At 45.0% G+C, this 19,024-nt stretch overlaps 1 protein-coding gene across 1 annotated transcript in view; it reads right to left on the bottom strand.

Annotated features, from left to right (window-relative positions):
• PPM1M (protein phosphatase, Mg2+/Mn2+ dependent 1M) overlaps nucleotides 1-3,961 on the bottom strand; it is a 29,033-nt gene extending 25,072 nt beyond the window's left edge. Inside the window, exon 1 of the mRNA XM_090022548.1 lies at nucleotides 3,588-3,961. Coding sequence (XP_089878674.1) covers nucleotides 3,588-3,709 — 122 coding nt within the window. The 5' untranslated portion in view covers nucleotides 3,710-3,961. The remainder of the gene's footprint in view (nucleotides 1-3,587) is intronic.
• Nucleotides 3,962-19,024: the final 15,063 nt, after the last annotated feature.

Below are 19,024 nucleotides of genomic sequence, written 5' to 3'. Positions count from 1 at the left end.
AGCGCAAGAATGAGCAAAAATGCTGATTCACAGAAGGGAGTAGAAAAAAATAAAGCAGTGACACCAGGACCTGCAGGTGTACAAACATGCCAAAGAAGCAAGCAGAAGTAGATAGCAACTGGCAGAAGATGAGAGCACTTTGGTTATAAATGTAAGGGCTGCCAGACTTGTTTTTTTATAGCAACCATGGGGAATGTGAATACATAACAGAAGTCCCTATCATTGTTTCTGGCAACTTCCCTCAGTTGGGCTGACTGCTAGACAGACCAAGTGGTGTACTGTCTAACAGACAGTAAGCTTACCTGAGCTTTTGCCATAGAACACAAATTTGAGTTGTTCTTTTTGCATTGCATCTGGGCTCCAGGATACTGTTTGAAGGCAGCAGCTTCTTCAAACACACAAATTCAAGATGCCCTAACACCACAAGTGACAGAAAACAAGCCAGCACTCCCTCATTCCTCATAATAACATCAGCCTTTTAAAAACAGGGTGTACCTTACATTCCAAGGTAAGTGAGAAATTATAGCAAGTGGCTACACCCTAACTGAGACACTATATCCAAATTATCAACTGTTCTAAATTAGAGAGCATCTCTATATTGTTGTTTTTTATCACTAAACCCACTAAGGGATCAAACTTAAGAAGGTTGATCAAAATAATATAGCGTTTAAAACTTGCAAGTTCACATCATATTTTCTGAGGATGAAGTAAAATGTTTTTTAATGCCTCTAGTTGGTAATATGATACCTGCAACATAGTAACTTATGGTACCCTCCCCCCCATACATATCCCCATTCTCTTGCCACTTTCCAGCTTTCTGGCTCAAAGTTCAGAGGCAGAGAGTACATACACACATATTAAATTTCTGATACTTTAGCCAGCTTAACTTTTAAGTTGACTTAACTGTCAGAGCAGAGTCAATTTAAATGTAGCGCAAGGTCATAGACCTTCAAGGTGTATTATCTTGATTCACATTATTTAAGTCAACTTAATTCACAAGACGGCTGCCACCATGTCAAGGAGCTGAACATGTGCACACTGCAATATGAGCTAACTTAAGTTGACTTAGGTCAACTTAGTTAAGTTGCCTTATTTGAAGTCAACTTAGTATGTGTGTCTACACCCAAAACAACTTGCATTTTGGAAGCACCTGAGGGGCAAGGCAGTTCAGGAACAGATCTCTTATACACAAAACTAATTGAAAGGAAGAAATGCAAACTCTTTTACAAGGTATAAACATCCCAGATGGTATGACAGAGTGGTGTCAGTCATTGCCCATAGTTGCTAATCTTTTTGCCAGTGCAGGTGTGTACAGATGTGGCAATATATATCCATATCTATTCTGGATACATTCTGGATATAGACTTAATTATATTTTATAATGAATAATACTTGTCAATGTTATATCATTGTCTATTCAAAGATTTCAAAGTGTTTTGCAAACATTAAGAAGTTTAATCACACATTTCCTCCCTTGCAATGCCTGAAGGCCAGGTGATATCTTTATTCCCCTCCCTCCCTTTTACACATAGGGCTCAGACCTACAGTTTAAAAGGCATTCTTTGTTTTTTGGAGCTTGTATTTGAAACCCCCAAATCCCTGACTTCAGTTAAGTTTGCCCAATTCTTGAATTTTATTGCAGTTATGGGCTTTTAGCTTCTCTGAAAACAAGGCATAAACTCCCCAGCTGGCCACCCAGAACCAGCAGATGCTTTTAGAAACATTAGCCCAGTAGAAGTAACAGAGCATGTATGTGGAGGTGTAGGAAAAGCAATCCACATCTCCTGAGTCCTAGGCCTGTGCTCTAACCAGTAGACCATGTTTACTGATTTCACACTCAGTCATCTATCTCTCTAGCAAATTATACATTTGGGCTTAATGCATTTCTTGAAGAATGAGGAAAAAGCTAGTAAGTAGAAAGAACACAAATGTCAGTATGAACTACAGACATAGAGAATTACAGGGTGCCTGTACATGAGCATGGAGGCTGCTCTGGTGAGCAAGCAGACTCAGTTAATTTAGTCTGCTGAAGTGTGACAAATACCATGCTCCAGCAGCCTCCTGCATTTGATGTATCAGCATCCCCCACACTTAAAAATGACAGTGGGAGCGCTTGAACTAAATTGAAGGAGCTTTAGTTCAAGCACCACCACCACCATTTTTAAGTTGCAGGGATGCTGAAACAGGAGACATGGCATGCTTTAATTAAAGTGCTGTGCCCCTCACCCCTGGAGCACATGTAAAAGTGCCTACAGCATGGTAACCAGTTGTGCACACAGTTTGAAATGTTACAGTGCCTTCTGGTACCCAGAATATTAATGCATAAGCCAGGACTTATGATGTATTTAATTGCCCTTAGGTCGGAGTAAATTTCATGCCTGCTGTTGCTTCAAATATTCTTTTCCATAACCTTGCTTATGTTTGCTCCAGTGTGAAAGAATGCCTTTTCATAAACACAGTCTCACTGTATTCTGGTTTATATTACTATCCTAATGCCAACGGAGCCAAGTTCATGGTATGGTTATGCTGCCTTGTGCCACTTGGGCAATACAAAGCGGCTATGATGCCAGGTTAAATGACAGATGAACAATTCTTGGTAGGTATGCTATATGTAGCCGTGAATCATATCAAGTAAACAGGCAGCTGGGGGCAGTGCAGTTGCACCTTGCTTTGATTTCTGGTCTACTCAAATTTTAAAACCAACTGCCTGGCAGTGGCAGCAGCATTTCTATTCAGGCAGAAGTCAAGGGAGTCGCTTGACTTCATGGCTCATTCTAATCTACCTGATTCCTTCTAAACTGTTCATCCCACAGGTGTTAGTGATTCTCTCCTTTTTTAACTGTCTTAATCTTCCACTAATCAAATGATCTGTTTTTCTGCTCTGTTGACTGTTCCCCATAATGTAGCTCCTGCTTCATAGCCCTGCAGACTGTTTTTAACTCTAGCTAAAAATACTAGCTTGGGTGTGCAAATATTAACTTAGGTGAACATTAACTTAGGTGTGGAAATAACTTTCAGTAAAGCATTAGATGCACTGTCAAGAAGCTTAAGAAGGCTTGATTTTGTTGTATGAATCTGAAAGGGATGTACATTTACCATAATTCTAATGATTACAGGACAAGAGAAACAACATCTTTTGATTATTTTGCCTAGTTTGTTGTATTTTTAATACATAGTATATGATATAGAAAATTAATGGACATTCCAATAAAGTTATATTTCTTTTTGCTTCAATTTTTAAACCAAGTAATATACCCCTAGGCCCTTAGCATACTAGTAAAGCTTCTAGTTTCTTTTTACACTATACCATCTGAACCTGGCAGTGAACAAACAGAATCATTTCCCTTTTTTCAGCATGGGATTTGAGTAGGACTGTCAGAATAAGGCTAAGTCTGGATCTGTCATCCTTTGGTTTCCACCCAAAAATCATCAGGACACCTGTGTGTATACACGCACACACACACACACACACACACACACACGCACTCACTCACTCACTCTCTCTCTCTCTCTCTCTCTCTGCCAGAACCAGCCATGTGCTGACTCCATCTCCCATCCCACCCGGCACGCAAGAGAAAAGAACTCACTCTGCATAGCCCGTCTTCCACTGCAGCAGCCTGTCCCGGGCTAAGCAGTAAATAGGCCGCCTGCCAGGCTCTTTCACAGACTGCACTCCATGCAGAAACTTGGGTCTCCGGTAGGGCAGCATGGAGGGATGCTGGTGCCTGCAGCTGCTATAGCTCCTCACCCTGCCTGAGAGAATCAGGTTTCAGTTGCTTCAACATGGATCTGCTTCTGAAAGGATGTTTTTTCAACCTGTCTGAAGACAATAAAATGAGAGAAAGGGGAAATCCACATCAGCTTGCTTGGTTGGAAAGGAGGAAGTTGTAGAGGGCGTAGGAAAACAACTGAGAAACCAAAGCAGAAGTTGGCTGTCACAGGATGACGCGTAAATGCTAATGTAGGGATCTGTGCTATCAGAGACCTCAGAGCTTGTGACTCAACTGCGCAGACTCACTGACTACAACAAATATTGAGCCCCTGGCTTCCTATACTCGGCATAACATCCTGTAGTGAAAGTCAGTCAGACCTGAACCCACATGCTTCCTTGCTTAAAAGAAAATTTGGGTTATTGCCTGTCCCTGTTTGTATTAGGTTGCCCAGTGATTCTCAAACTTTTTTGAGTTGTGTACAACCTTCTTCAATTATTCTGCTACATATCCCTGGACTATAAAAATAAACTAACAAAAATTTTCTACAACCAGATGCAACCCCTTCAGCTATCTTGGTGATATTGTGGACTTAAGTCTTAATTTATTTTTTATTTGTTTTCTTCCATTTACATTTCTCTTTTCCCAGTCTTTCATTTCACATATCCTTAGAAGTTTACAGCATAGCTTAGACTGAGAAACACTGCTTTAGCACCTAACCAAACTGAGCAAAATCAGACCTCTGTTGTACTACGCTCTTTAAAAGTAAGTAAAAGTAAGTAACTCTCCAGTCTTCAAGAGATTACAATTTAGACAAAACAGACCAAGGTATTAGAACCCTTATCTTACAGATGAAGAATTCAGGCACAGAAAAATTAAGGGGGAGTCTGAGGCAGGAACTGAACCCAGTCCAGAGTCCCGGTGTTGTGCTAAAACTGATTTCATAGATTTCATAGACATTAGGGCTGGAAGGGACCTTGGGAGATCATCGAGTCCAGCCCCCTGCCCAAAGGGCAGGAAGTCAGCTGGGGTCATAGGATCCCAGCAAGATAAGCATCCAATTTACTCCTGAAGGCGTTCAATGTAGGTGCTTGAACCACCTCCGCTGGCAGACTGTTCCAGACCTTGGGGGCTCGGACAGTAAAGAAATTCTTCCTTATGTCCAGCCTGAAATGGTCTCGCAGGAGTTTGTGACCATTCGACCTCGTCATCCCTTGGAGTGCTCTGGTGAACAGACGTTCCCCCAGATCCTGGTGGTCACCCCTGATAAACTTATAGGTGGCCATCAGATCACCCCTGAGCCTGCGCTTTTCCAGGTTAAAGAGCCCCATGGCTCTCAGCCTATCATTGTAAGATCTGTTTTCCTGACCTCTGATCATGCGCGTGGCTCTCCTCTGGACTCTCTCAAGCTTCTCCACATCCTTTTTGAATTGTGGAGCCCAAAACTGGACGCAGTACTCCAGCTGCGGCCTCACCAAGGCCAAGTACAAGGGGAGAATGACGTCCCGGGATTTGCTCGAGAAGCATCTAGTCTCATAGTCTTCTTAGATTTTACCCATTCTTAAAATGATGGGGAACAGCAGGATACTTGCCTTCTAGGCCTGTGCGATTAAGGAAGTATTCAATTCGGATTTAGCTGATTTGGAGGACAGTGATTCAATTTGGTAATTCGAATCGCAGTCCCTATTCAATTCAGCTGAATCAGCTTCGAAAGATTCAGCACTGATTCAGAGAGATTCAGATCAGCCAGGAAGAGGCAGGCACAGCCCCAGTCTCCTGGCACTAAAAATAAAAAAAAAATAAAGCCCCGCACTCACTGGCCACAGCAGCAGCGATCAGGGCCTCTGGGTGCTCGTGGCAGGGCCCTGCTGCACAGTGCGGGACAGTGGGGGATAGCGGGGATTGCCCCTGGCACACGCATGGCAGCTGCCTCATGGCACAGGTGCAGCGCAGTTCAGCAGGGTGCTGTGTGCTGTCTGAGAGCTGAGGCTTCTGGGACTGAGTGCTGCTGGGCTCTCGGTGACTGCTGCACTCAGTGAGTGTGGGGCTTTATTTCTTTATTTTAAAGTGCCAGGAGCCTGGGGATGGGTGGGAGGTCGGGCTGGGCAGGGCAGCCATGGGGGCTTCCCCCTCCTGGGGAGAGGCAAACACAGTTAGAGGAGCGGCAGGAGAACTTACAGCCACCCAGCTGTGCCTGCCTGCCTCCCCTTGGCCCATCTGAATCTCCCAAATCTTTTCCAAATCAATTCAGATGCTTCAGATTTATTTGGAGCTTTTAATGGGTCTCCTGATTCAATTCAGATTTGGAGATTTGCCCCCTGAAACAGGCCAAATCTCCTCCAAATTGAATCGGCGACTGAAGCTTCGTACAGCCCTACTGCCTTCTTGATAGCTTATAGGGATCAAGTCAGAAGGATGTATTTTTGGTACCCCATACCAAACAGAGATGACAAGTGAAGGACAAAAACATAACTACACAGATCCTTGATTTGATTTAAGAAAGACAAGCTGTTCAAGACAGGATTAGGAGACAGGAGCCTGGCAATCTGACATTTGCTCTCTGTTGACTTGGATAATAATTTAACTTCAGGGAAATAGAATCTTAGCATCATAGAAAATTAGGGTTAGAAGGGACCTCAGGAGGTCAGCTAGTCCAGCCCCCTGGAGGAGGTCCCAGGGGCCCCAGTGTGGGGTCTGGAGCCCTAAGAGAGGAGCTGAGTGTCTGTGGGCCTATGGAGCAACCAGAAGGGTCCAGTGGCCCAGTGAGGGGCTGGAAATAGAGTTCAGCCCAGCAAGAAGGCCAAAAATAGAAAGCCAGGACTGGACAGGTCTGAGGACCTTGAGAGCAGCTGGGAAAGATGAGGACCAAAAGCATCCAGAACAAGGGACTAAAAGGGGCTGGCAGCCCAGGGGCGGTGGGAGGGGTGGTGAGGGAGAGACTGAGGGGCCTGGTAGCCCAGAGAGGGGTTGTGCAAGACCAAGTGGTTGGAGGGGTCAGAGGAGAGACTGAGGGGTCTGGCAACCCAAGAGGGACTAAGAATCAGAAGGGTCAGAAGGCCCAGAGAGAAGCTGCATAAGCAATTGGTAGAACAGCAAGAGGATGCCATCTGTGAGGCTTGGGGTGTGGTGTAGGAGTGGAACACAGCCATGCAATTTGGCCCATAAGAACTTGGTCACAATCCTGGTGGTCATTGTAATAAGACCAGGGCAGGATCTTGCATTCTTTACATCTATTAACATCAAGACATGGTGGGTAAGAGCTGGCCAGACTTCCCATAGAGCAGGGTATACCTAAAATATTTTTTGGTCTCCAGGAGCTTACAGACCCTTTTGGAGATAGTATTCTGTGACAGGTGGGTTCCCCTTGCACGCTGGCAGAGTTCCAGCCTGCAAGGGGCTACTTCGGGCTGGGAGGAGCAGGAGGAGGGTGATCAGTCAGGGGGTGCCACAAGTATGTGCATGCTTACAAATGCACATGGCAGCCAGGCAGCGTAGAAAGAAGCTCCTACAGCTCCCTCCAGCTAAGTCTACAGTGAGGGAGGGAGGGAGTGGGGAAGGGCTGAGGCAGGGGGTGCTGCCCAGCTGGGCTGGTGCATAAGGCCCAGGGGAGGAATGTGGGGCCCAGCTGGGGTAGCAGGATGGAACCTTGGGTGGCTCATCTGGGGGGCAGTGGAGGGGCTGGCTCTCCATCCCTGTGCACGCTCCCAGGGAGCGAGGTATGGGGGGAGGACACATGCCCTCAAATTTGTGTGTGGAGCAGGGATGGATGTGGGTTGTCCGCTGCAGGCTCAGGGCTCCCTGCCCTGCTACCCTTCTCCCCAGGGGCCTCCACAGCAGAGCTGGGTGGGGAGGCTAAGTGCTGCTGCTGGGAGCCCCATGCTGGCTGCACTGCCACGGTCAGGCACTCCCTGCCCTCTGCACTGTCAAAGCTCATGATCCCATGCCAGGTTCTCAGATGCACCTGCGGCACCATGGTGATCAGCAGCAGCAGGTTGCAGTGGATTGGGCAGCCCTCAGTCCACACAAAGCTCATCATGGCATGCCCAGGACACTCACAGCAGGGGCATGTTTGAGGCACAGCACCAGCATGGGGGGGAGCTAAAGCCAAGGCGCCTCTCCAGAGAGGCCCCCTAGATGGAGGGTGGGGGCACCAACAGCTCCCTCACCCCTCCTGTGCCCAGGTGCCATGGGCTTGGCAGCAGCAAAGGAAACAGGCTGGCTTGCAAGGGGGGGGTGAGGGGGGAGTGGCTCTGAAGCCATGTTAAAACCAAGTATATCATTTCAGTGTAACTGTAAGCTTCTAAGAACAAGGGCTGTCATCCAGTGTTCTTGTACTGCAGCTAGCGCAATCGTTCTCTATCCCTGATTAGAGCCTCTGGGTGCTTCTGTAAAAGAAAACTAAACATAAAATTGATGTTCTGAAGAAAAATATAACCAGAAGTGAAACTTTTGATGAGGAAGCCAAGAAGGGTGAGGTGCAAAGACTGGCAGGTTATATCTGCGTAGTTCCTAGAGGTGTAAACGATGCATTAAAACTTAAGAGGACATTGTCAAGTAATTCTGGATGCAAATATGTGCGTAGATCAAAATGTTGCTATTAGATATTGAAAACATTTTCATTTGAATGGAAAACTTGTTTCTGTTCAATTTGAAACCTCCTCCCACAGAATTAAAGCCCAAAATAGTAGTCCTGCCCCAGCCAGGAAATGAATGCTACTGTCACCAACAAGATAAACTACTTTCAGTGTGCAGTTGAATAAAATGCACAAGATAAACAACAAAAAGTACTTTTTATTTTATATTCTTTCTGGATTACTCCTGCTTATGGTAGCAACACAATGAAGGACATTTGTTGTTATTAATTTTTACATTGAAACAAAACAAGCTCTATGATACCATACACAAAGGCTCATATAAGGACCAGGCTACAAGTTACGGTAGAATCTATACAGACACTGGTCCTGGGTATGACCGTAAACTGCATTTGACTGGAGGCCCTGGAGGTGATGTGCTAGAGCTACTCAGTCGATAACACCTATAAAATACCATGATGTTGCAATCTCCAGGGTATGGGCACCTTGGAACCCTAGCTCCCACTGCCTTGTGGGGACTCCTTGGTTGGAGAAAAGGCGAAGGGACATTACTGAGGCTCACTGAGGCATTAGGTAGTCAGCAGCAGTTCTCATCCATTGCTCTCTGGCAGAAGCTACATTCATTGAGGCACTGAACATCTGGACTCAGTCTGGCCTTTGGATTCTGTCTCAGAGGTCTAACGTAGGGATGATAGGTCTTGGGCAGCCTCCAGCTTGTTCAAACTTTTGCCTAGGTGTACGTACCAAAGGTCTTGGTGTGATGTGATGTTCGTAAGACTCCATACAAGCGGATTCATCAGGCACCTGACAAGACATGGTCCAGAGGATCAATGGCTGCCTACCAATACACGTACATAATACAGAGGTGGTCCCTGTCCCTTTGTTTTTCATAACAACATATGCTGAGTTCCTTTTTTCAATGAAGCTGGTTCTGGCTTCCCATACGCTACTGAAATTCATGAGGTCACAGCCCCAAGTTCTTCCTCGAGGGGACAATTATGTCTGCTAACAGAAGAGTTAATAGAAAACTGTAGGGTAGTTTGTATAAGTTCCTACTCTTTTCCCCTTATTTGCTGTAGCTGCTGCTTCACTATTTTAAGTATTAATTTAGTAAATTACCAAATCCATCTAAACTGGCATGAAGGCAAAGATTTAAAATGGCTTGAGTCCACCTACATTTGAGTTACACCAACATAACTAAACCCTTTTAAATCAATCTGGGGACACTACAGGAAGTTTCCTAAGACAGGCAAGCCATCTGCAAATATTCTGCACTTAGTCTCCTCCCACAGGCTCTTCCATGGAAGTGAGCTTTTGGGCTCTGATTTTGAACCTGTTGCATAAGCAGTGAAGATGGCATCACTGCCAGTAGGTGGTGCTAGTTGATTTAAGCATCTTCTTTAGGGAGACAGCAAAGAACATGCTGTGTCCTGGAGATTTCCCTAAGGTGTAAAGGCAAATGACAGAGAAACAGCAAATGCACATTATGTGCTAAGACCTTTTCAGATTTTAGGAGGCTCATAAATAAGATATGTGTCTGAAGAGTTCACTAATGAGTAGACCTCTACTATTTTGTAACATATCATGCCCTACTTTGTCACTTCCGCCCTTCACTTGCATTGTTCTGCCAATACACTTTTATCCCACAATGGAGCAAACCCTGCTTTGCCAGTTCTTTGTCTTCTAACCCAGACTGTCTACTTATGTTGCCCATGGGACAGTGAAGGAATCAGACCTGCTGGAAACCAACTGATTCTAGAAATAGGTACATCATACAAAGAGCTGCCACCACAAGTGTCACTAACCAGCACTAACAGTTTTAGATCAGGTCAAGTACAGGCCTGATTTCTGCTCATCAAAGATGAGGATCACTGGAAAAGTGATGTGGTGGGCAAACTATACTGTTTCTGCCTTTGCTGCTTCTGTTCTGTGGATATATTGGAGACATCAGTCTCCTTGGGCATGTGTAGATGACACAGGTGTTGATGTAGAGCACCTGAAAATTTTAACGCAGCTTTTTTTTTGGTGTAGTGCATTTTTGTTTGCATGGCACAGTGTTCGTGTTCACACGAACAGCGCTTTTGAGTGAGTTAAGCCTCATGTCATTCCCGCACATTTCAGTAAGGGGAGTCAAATACCAATTTACCCCTGTAATGTCTTTCCTAATATATTACAGCAGAAGGCACATGTAAACTACCCAGGGTCCCCAGTTCCCACCCCCGGACTCTCACTGGACAGTCCTGACTCTCACTGGGAGTCTCCCCTGGGCACAGTCATGGTCACCCCAACATCACTTGCACCCACCTATGCTCAGTTGGTCTGGTCTCTCTCCATCGGTATGCAATCCCAAAGACCTCATCCCAAACCCAAAGCCAAGCCACTTGAATCTTCCCCTCTTGTTCCTTTCCCTTCCCATCCCACCATGTTACAAATATGTGTTTTTTCTTTTATTTACTATAGCTGCTATGATAACTGCTATGATACCATAAAATATTCAGGCTTTAGAGTAGTGGGTGGGTGTTTGTTGCTACCCGGCTGATTGATGATTGCTGTGGATGCTGGTGGTGGTGGTGGCAAGCTCTTCTGGCTTTTTTCCCTAGTTTTTTTGGACTACATTTCCCAGTATTCCCAAGCTTATTGATCTTTGTACAGTTTCCAGTGGGGCCTCCCATTAGAACCCTCCCATTCCCTGCCCAGGTACACTGTCAATCTGTTCGTTTAGTGCCACATATGGCTTTTGGAGGTGTGTTGTGAATTGTTTTCTAAATGTTTTCAGAATGTTTTTGAAAATATGGATTGCTATTCAGCTTGGTCCCCGCCCCACCTGGCCCACCAAGAGCTATAATAGTTAACCTTCTCACCCACTGGCGGGGGCTCATTCAGATATAGGTGATGGTGCGTAATGCCCTCTTCTCCCAAACCACTCACAGTCTGGAAGCAGCAAACCCTTAGCCCAGTCCAGATTTCCTCCCCCTTCCCCTAACTGTCTTCCCTTCCATCCCCTGCCCACAACACCACATGTCCCTGTAGACAGACACAGATTTAAAGTGTAAATGATTTTTTTAACATAACCCAGAGAAAGAACAAAGCACTCCTAGGTGGTGTTGTCAGCAATATATCCTGCCAACAACCACGCACAAGGACCGCCCAACTGGCCTCTCCTTGTACCTCCTTGGTCTCTGTCCTGTAGCTGCTGCCCGGACACCTCTCTGTTGTCTGGCCACTTCCTGCCATGCTTCTTTTTCCCACAGCTCCTTAAAAACCTCTCCCCGACTCTTACAGATATTGTGCAGCACTCAGGCTGCCACTACAAAGGCCGTGATTTTTTTTGCTGCATCTCGAGCCAGCATGTAGACGACCTCCATCGTCTTTTCTGTCAGCCAAACGCACGTTCCACGGCCATCCTGCAACTGCTCAGATGGTTGTTAAAAACCAGCTTCTGCAGGTCAGTGACCTTCCCTCCATAAGCCTTCATGAGCCAGGGCTTTAGGGAGTAGGCAATGTCCACGAATATAACTGGGGGGAATGGTGACACTGCAGATCACTCTGTCCTCCATGCCAGATGCGCAGTGTCCCTTCTCCATGAGACCAGGCAGAGGGGAGTTTGTGAACACGTGCGCATCATGTGCACTGCCAGCCCACCCGCTATAAATGTTCATGAACCAGCCCTGGTGGTCCACTGCGGTTTGCAGGATTATGGAGGCACATCCCTTCCTGTTTGTGAAAGCCCTCCCCATCCCCACAGGGCAGCACTCAGATGTAAGTGCTCTCCAAAGCCCCCACGCAGTTCGGGAACCCCTTCTCATTAAAGCCATCTATGACTTGCCATGGATTTGCCAAGTACATAATTTTGTTTGCGGTGATCTCTTTAAGTGGCTGACATACTTCATGAGTTCCCAGCCTAACTGTGCAGGCAGCCACGCTGAACTGGTTTGCGATATAGTGGAGGCTGGATGAGCTGGCCAGTTTCATGATGGCCATTGCAACCGTCTTGTCTGGTGGGATGGCCTGATGCATGTTAGTGTCCTGCCTCATGATGTGGGGCCCCAGTATCGAGATAATATGATAGAACATCTCCCGTTTCATTCGGAACATCTCCAGCCCCTGCTGGTCATTCCAAGTCATCAGCACCATTTGCTCCTACCAGTCTCAGCTGCTTTTGTGGGCCCACACCATGCGGATTCTGGTCCTCCTCAGGTTTTTCAACAGAGTCCGGTCAAATTCCACTTCTTTGGATTCCTCTGATTATTCTAAGATACAGGAAGAAGGTACCTGTATCTTCTTATTATTGTTGTTATTAGTGTTAAACCAGGAACACAACTTGCCAGTGAACACTGTAGGACAGTTCCTAGCCTTCTCAAGCATTGCAGTACTAATCCCCAGGTAAATAGCATTTGCAGAAGCAGTACTGCCACCTCCTCCTCCTCCCCCATGTCCTCCATAATTTCCATGTCAGAGGTCTTTTCACTGTGTTGTTCTCCACTGTCACACATTTCATCCTCATTCTCCATTTTGCCCCTTTCCATCAGCAGCGACTTCTCACCCGTCTGCACCAAGTTAATTAAATACTTCCTCTTTTAGCAATGATTTGGGAATAGGGGATAGAATTTATAACTCTATGGTTCCCACCACCCAGGCCCTGCCACAGTGGGGCACCACCTGTACTGCCCAGAACTTACAAGTACTCACTTTGGAAATAGGTCCACAGTCACCACTGCTCATGCTAGCTGCAAAAAAATAATTAAAGTAAATAATTAGTTTGGTGTCTGTTACATTATGAGCTATTGAACCCGTCACGTATGAGCCTGAGTCCAGCATAGCCCATACTTTTTTTTCTTCCATTGTCACTTCCATCATCAACACAGGCGGCTCGTCTTCCACCTCAGAGTCAACTCTGGCCCTGTAGCCACACATCCCTACCTGGGTCGTTGATTGCAGGTGGATGGTCCCTGTCATGTTGGCTAACAGTGCCTCTTGTCTTGTGGCCTGATCCTGTAGGCCTTGTATTATTTGGCACAGCTGATCCAGGACTTGCTGCTGTGGTTCCAGGTCTGGGGCTAGCATCTGCTCTTATTTCTCTGGCTTCTTTTGGGACCCAAGGGTTCTTTCCCTCATATGGATGAACCAATGTTTTATGATACATACTGCTGTATGAAAAGTTCCCGGCGAATGCACCATTGTACAGGAGGCCTGCTTGGGGTCTATCTACTGACGGCACTGGCCATCTGTTCTGGGCCAACTGCCTGCCTTCTCATCTGCAATGCCTTGTTAATTAATTAATGATCTTAATTAAGCAGGAGGCTGCCCATTTTTCCTTGCCCCGATGCCAGGGGGCCCTATCTGCGGCTCTGTTCCTCCCCTACACTGCAGCCCAAACCTTGCAGATGGTTCTGCACCACCACTGGTTACCCCCTGGGGCCTTCCCAAGTACCCTCAGGGGTATGAGTACCCCCAGTTGGCAACCCTGACCCAGGTCATGCTGTTTAGGTAAAGATGTTGCCGTTTAAAAATGTGTGTGTTGTTCTTTTTACCCTATTTTCATTTTTAAAAAAAAACCCTCTCTAGACAAAATTTGAAGCAGTATAGAATACTTTATTTCAAGCGTAAAACATTACATGGAGAGCCAACGACTTTTAGAGACATTTTGTTTGCTTCTTAGGCAGTGAGATTGGTGTTTCTTGGTCTGTGGCAGATGCTTTCAGGTGTTCCAGAAGTTCATGATTCACAGCATTGCCTGACATCCCAGTGTTTAGGTGGATGTTTACTAGACCCAGCGTGAGCCTGGAGGGCTCCCCAAACTAAGCCAAACACGTTAGGACCCTTGATGAGCATTCCTTTGGAGACAATGCCCCTCGATCATCTCAAGAAGAAATACGCTTGTGCTGGCTCAGTTTGATGAACAACACTTTAGCACGTTATCCAACACTTCCTGAACAATGGGGTGGGGATTTGTCAGGGTTTCTAAGGATTTCATAGCTTCTAGCAGGTTCTGTTTGGGCAGATGCAGGGTTAATTTCCCCGTGTCCAGGTCACCCGGCTTTACCTACATTAGATATTTCTGAAATACAGCAGCATACAGTTTCGCTTTATCATATTTGGCTAAACCAAGCCTTTGGAGAATGTCCCTCATTTCAGCCTCTAATAACTGGGTTGCCTCGGTTCTGATATTTTCCTGAGGGAGTGTGGGAGCCCTTAATTGCTCCAGCTGGTGACTGGGCACCAGGTACATTTTTTCTGCATAATCCATCACAGCTTAGTCAAAAGCCCCATAATCAGAGGGAAAGCAAAACTTAACAGGGGGCCAGTAAATCCCCCAGACTGTTTCACCAGCTGTTCCTTTTTTTTACGAGACAATCTTTTGCTACTTAGGTTTTTTTATGATTCCTCGTCTCTTTTTCAGCATGAAGATTTGGTGCGGTGTCAATGGGATGTTTCCTTTTAAAGTGTTCAGAGCAATTTCTGAAAAAGCCACTACTAAATCGTCACAGGCCGACCAGAGTATAGCTTTTCTGTGCTGTGGGAGGGACTAAAGAAGTAGTTTTAAGACAGCCAAATTTATTTTTATGCAGTTAGACATATTTCCCTCCCACCGTCTCGGGAACTAAGAAGAGCCCACCGCTACATCATTTCTTTTTATTTCTGCCTGTTGTTTTTTTTAAAGTGTAAACAGCTGGTTGGTTGGAAGGATAAAGCCCAGTTCTTAATCTAAAAGTGCCCGGGGTCAAAGCATTTAAATCCACCACCAGATACCTGTAAGGTACTTTAGTAGCATCCTTCAGTATTTCTAGGTAGAATTGGGTCTTACCCAGGTACAGCTACCTTGTCAGGGACTCCATCTGTAGTTTATCCCTGGGATTTTTAAACAAAACCATGCATTTTGTGTTAAGGGTAATGGTGCAGCTCCTTTTCCCTTGACGGAAAACATTTTGAACTATATACATAATGCTTAAGGTTCTGGTGATGCATGTACTTAGTAAAGGCTTTCTTGATTTCGCCGCTCTTACAAGCAGAGTCTATCAAACCATCTACCACAACCATATTTACTTTATTGGGAAGAAACACATGGTTGTTGTTGACACTGTCCAGCAGACCCTCCACAAAGTTGATAACAGGACATTTACAAAACTGTCATTTATACAAAGGTTGCCAACAGCGATAGCACCGCATGATATTCTCGGGCATAACAGACAAGATTCTATCAACATGATCCAAATGATTTTTTATAAAGTAACTTTTATCTCCGTTGCTAGGTCCTGCCAAAATCACAGAAAAGGCGAGCATATCCATGTTCAAAAACCATAGGGGAAACTGTTAAAGTTTTCCATGAGGACCCTTTTGTCATAAACAACTTTTTGCAGTTTTTTCAAGGCTTTAGTTTCTATTGTCCACCTGTTTTTATTCCCGATGACAGAGTGCTGTTGTATCACAATTGTTTTAGGGGTGTCCCCAGCGGGATTTGCCTCATAATCTAGAACAGGATCTCTCAGGGTTTCAAAGTTGTCTTTTTCACAGTTGGCCACATTCAGGGTAATCCCTTCGACCTTCAAGCAAACCTTCCCTCCAGACAATTTGAACCCATAGGGTTTCAGACCAGCCCACACAAACTCTGTGATGTGTTCATCTGGTGGAGTTTCATTGGTGAGCTCACCTAAATAATCGCTTAGTGTGGGGTTCCCATCTCTCTTGTGGCTCACAAATATCACGAAATCTGTATTGTGGTACAGACACCAGTCTTGCAATCTATCTAGTAGCTTGCATAACTCTAAGCATGCGTAAGCAGTGGTGAAACAGGCTATAAAGAAGTTTGTGTTTCCTGAGTGCGTGTAACGCTCTTTGGCATGCTTCCAAGCCACGCAGGCCATCTCACCACCAATAAAGTTGCAAGATGAAATTTCATAGGTGGGAGAAAAGAGATAACCAAATTGCTCTTCAGGCTGTCTGACAGTGGTGGTGTTGGACAGGTGGCTTCTCTGACCGAATGTATCCCACAAAGAATTTAGAAACAATTTTGCTATTTGGCGCTTCACAGGAGTGGATTTTGTATGTTGTGGGCATAAAGTCACACTGTCTTTTTGGACCGTGTAGCTGTCTTGTTTTTCTCTGGTGGTACACCAGGCGGGATAGCCTGAGGCTTCCTGCTTCTGTTGCAGATGCAGTTTTATGTACTGTGAGAAAAGGGTATTAGACCTCTCCGCAAAATGCCAGACTTCATAGCTTTTAGCTACTTTGTACCTGTTGGTGATAGCTTTATTCCATTCTGATGTGCACCCCGTGCTCAGGAGGGCTCTCTTTTTGTCAGCGTGGTCGCACTTTTGCTGTCTTGTTCCCGCACAGAGGTGGCACAGTAGGAACGTAAGTTTCCTGTTCACCCTGATGGGTAGCACGGAGAAAAAGGGTTTTTGTGGCAGGTGCATTTTCACCCTGCCCTTTCCAAAATAGCTTGACACAGGTCTGAAATTGTCATGAATGATATCAGCGTGTCCAACTGAGTATTCTTTCATTTTGTTGATCCTAACAGTATGCTCCTCTTTCTTGAGATAATTGGTCTTCTACAACATGAAGGGGTAAAGGCTGGTAAAATTATAATAATGTATTTTGTTCACCGGGTTTAGTTTGGTAATAAAGACAGATGGCATTAGTTCTCCCCACAAAAAGAGCATCCCTAGGCATCAGAGGATAAGGCAGCTGAGTTCTGCTTTAAAAATTTGCGAGCTCCCGATCTGTTTCTAACAGAGCCCTCCACTCATGCTCCCAAGTGATCCTAACAGTATATACCCCTCTTTCTTGAGATAATTAGTCTTGTGCAACATCTGGTCATTCAAAACCCATAGGTGAGCCCAGTCATTGGCTTCTGGTCTTTTTCATTGTAGCAAGTGGTACAACCATGGAAAAAAGAACCTGTTAAATTCAAAGGCCATGGGTTTCCCATCAATTTTGGCATAGCCATCTAAAAAGTAGGGTTCTACCTGAAATTCCCCACCCTGTAAAGCATACCAAATTTGAATATTTTCTTTCTCCAAGATGTACATTAGCCACCTGATAGACAGGGTTGAAAACCTCTTTTTCTATGATAGTTGTCCTGGGGAGAAGTGCTATGGTCTGCAGTTCCAAAAAACATAAACCTGTACATGGTCATATATACAGAGGTCAGCATGATGTATTGGAAAGGATCTATGCAGAGTTTTACATTTTGGAGTTTACCATCTATTTTCACCCAGTCTGCTCATTGTGCTGTGGAGGTGACAGGCCTCTTTCAAAATTTTTACATCCTGCTGGCAATAATAGGCCTGTTCCTTTTGCATGTCACAGGTCTTATCACAGTTATCCTGATACCATTTTAAAAACTGTTCTTTCTTACTGGGCACAATATTTTCAATGCCGTAGTACTCCACCTTTGTGAGAGGTCCCACATAATTTTGGTTTTCTGCCGTGTTAAAAAAATGTGGGAAATACTCTTTGCATCCTTCAAACCCCATTGCTTGGAGAAGCTTGCTAAGTTTCATTGGCAAAAGGTTTAAAGAATCTATGAACCTAGGTTGGTCACTTCTTTACACATGAGTTTACCACCTGGGCGATTAGTTATACCCCATCTTTTCCTTCGATACCTGGCGAATGATGAAGTAACCATCATAGCCTTTGGCATTGTGAGCCATGAAGGTGTAGTTCTTGAACTTTTTATTGATAAAGACCTTGATAAAATCAGGCAGACACTCTTCACCCTTAAACTCCCAAGTGCTTTTTGGCTTTTGGGCCTTAGTGTTAGAAGCCTTTTTGGGGGTTTTGCCCACAGCTTTCTGAGGTTTTTTCCACCCTGCCTTTAGCTCCATTGAAAAAATGTAATTGGGCACATGCATCCCCATCTCCTGCATACATTCAGAATCATAAAAAATGTACCTCACACCTATTTCAGGCTCTGTAATTTGGCACATAAAGCACTGATGCTTGTTTACATCTGTGATTTTCCCATAACACTGCTTGTGCACCCTTTGCACTTGCGCTTTTTATTCATGTACGATTTACACTCATTGCACAAAGTTTTAGTCAGACATTCAATCCACTTTTCAGAGGCTAGAGCCACAGGTCTTTCTAAGCACTCTTTGGAATGACAGAACAGTTTACACTTAGGGCATCTCTGTGCCTTGCCCATGTTGTCAGTGCAGTTTGGGCTCAGGCAAAGGTGGCATTGGAACCTGCACGCATGGCTATGACAATGCCTCACAAAGTTCACAATAATTTTTTAAGTCAAACACCCTTTTCACATCCAAAATACCATAATAATGTTCTTCATGCAGCAAAAGAAAACAAGTGTCAGGGCATCTGGGTGTGTCGTGTTTTAAATATATTCCACCCCTTTTTCTCTTTATGCATTACTGTATGAATGTTAACCTGTTCAAGGTCTTCAACAAAGCTACTTGGTGAAGCATAACCTTTTGATGTATAGACAGACCAAATTTCCTGTGCAGTTCTTTGGCACCACCTACCAGTTCAGCATCTGTGGCCCCTCTTCATTTTGTATTAGCTGATAGTCTGCCTGCAAAGCACAGGTTAGTATCAAAGGTATTCAGGTCAATTAAATACTTCCTTTTTTAGCAATGATTTGGGAATAGGGGATAGAATTTATAACTCTATGGTTCCCACCAGCCAGGCCTCTCACAATGACCACAATCAGCCAAAATGTCAAATTAAGCAGTAGTTGTCTCTGGCTTTGTAACGGGTTACTGA

The sequence above is a fragment of the Crocodylus siamensis genome, chromosome 11 (genome assembly GCF_052110815.1).
Source record: "Crocodylus siamensis isolate JL-2025a chromosome 11, ASM5211081v1, whole genome shotgun sequence".
NCBI lineage: Eukaryota > Metazoa > Chordata > Crocodylia > Crocodylidae > Crocodylus > Crocodylus siamensis.
Note: the sequence above shows the minus strand (reverse complement) of the source record. Positions and strands in the feature narration are given on the sequence as shown.